Raw genomic sequence first — 936 nt, forward strand, 5'->3', positions numbered from 1 at the left:
TAGGTCTGAAGATGATATTCTGTTCCTCGGCCTCCCCCGGGGCCAGGAGCGAGGCTCCGTCGTCACCCAAGGGCGGAGGGTCGGCCTCCACTTGGACCAGGGCGGACTTGGGCACACCGATCCTGTACGTGTGACTGACGGTGACCTGTTGTTGCTCCTTGTCGCTGCAGTCATGAGACTCAAGAGGGGCCGAGGCCACCAAGAGCATAGAGCCGAACAGGAGCCCCAGGAGGAAGGAGAACGTCCCCTGGAGACCCATCCTTGGGGAGACGGGGAGCGGACCCTCCAGGCGCCCTGTATCCAGAAAAAAACGCCAAGACAGCCCTGGAGATTTGCTGGTGGAAAGTGGCCTTTTTAGTGGATTCTGAGAGTCCACGGGAAGCTGAGAAACCAGCCCAGAGCTTCCCTGCTATACCTCCTGAGGGTCCAGACCACACTGTTCCATTCCTTCCTCACACCGAGCCCTTTCTGGCCTCCTGCCCTCACTTACACCGTTCACACTACCGGAGGCCCTTCTCCGCACGTCAGCCTGTGCTCACCTGCACCTTAACCGTGACCAAGAGAACCGTCTTGTATTGAGGGCCTGCTGAGTGCCAGCCTTCGATCTCCCTAATCTCTAATACAAATACCTAGCTCTCCTGCGAGGCATTCAGAGAAACGCACTTTGGGTATAGCCAGCTACTCTTGTAGGAAGGTTGTGAGCCTCTTAAGGATGGGACGGAAAGCTGATTCCTCTTGGGGCCCTACCGAGTAAGAGCACAGAGTCACACGTGCCAAGAGGTTCGGTCACCCTCAACTCTGTCGGCACCCAGGCAGTCTGGTTTGTCAGTCAGGCCAGGCCACCTGGGCCAGAGCAGACTGTTAGCTTTTGCCTCCTGTGCCACCAGCAGGAGGTGTGGATCCCTCTCCCCAGCCACTCTCTGGGACGGCACATTC

At 58.1% G+C, this 936-nt stretch overlaps 1 protein-coding gene across 1 annotated transcript in view; it reads right to left on the minus strand.

Annotated features, from left to right (window-relative positions):
* Positions 1-936, minus strand: part of TNN (tenascin N) — a 57,643-nt gene that overhangs the window by 54,322 nt on the left and 2,385 nt on the right. The window contains 1 exon segment of the mRNA XM_025044001.1: positions 67-294. Within this exon segment, the coding sequence (XP_024899769.1) occupies positions 67-294 (228 nt within the window).

The sequence above is a fragment of the Pteropus alecto genome, unplaced genomic scaffold, assembly GCF_000325575.1.
Source record: "Pteropus alecto unplaced genomic scaffold, ASM32557v1 scaffold101, whole genome shotgun sequence".
Classification (NCBI taxonomy): domain Eukaryota; kingdom Metazoa; phylum Chordata; class Mammalia; order Chiroptera; family Pteropodidae; genus Pteropus; species Pteropus alecto.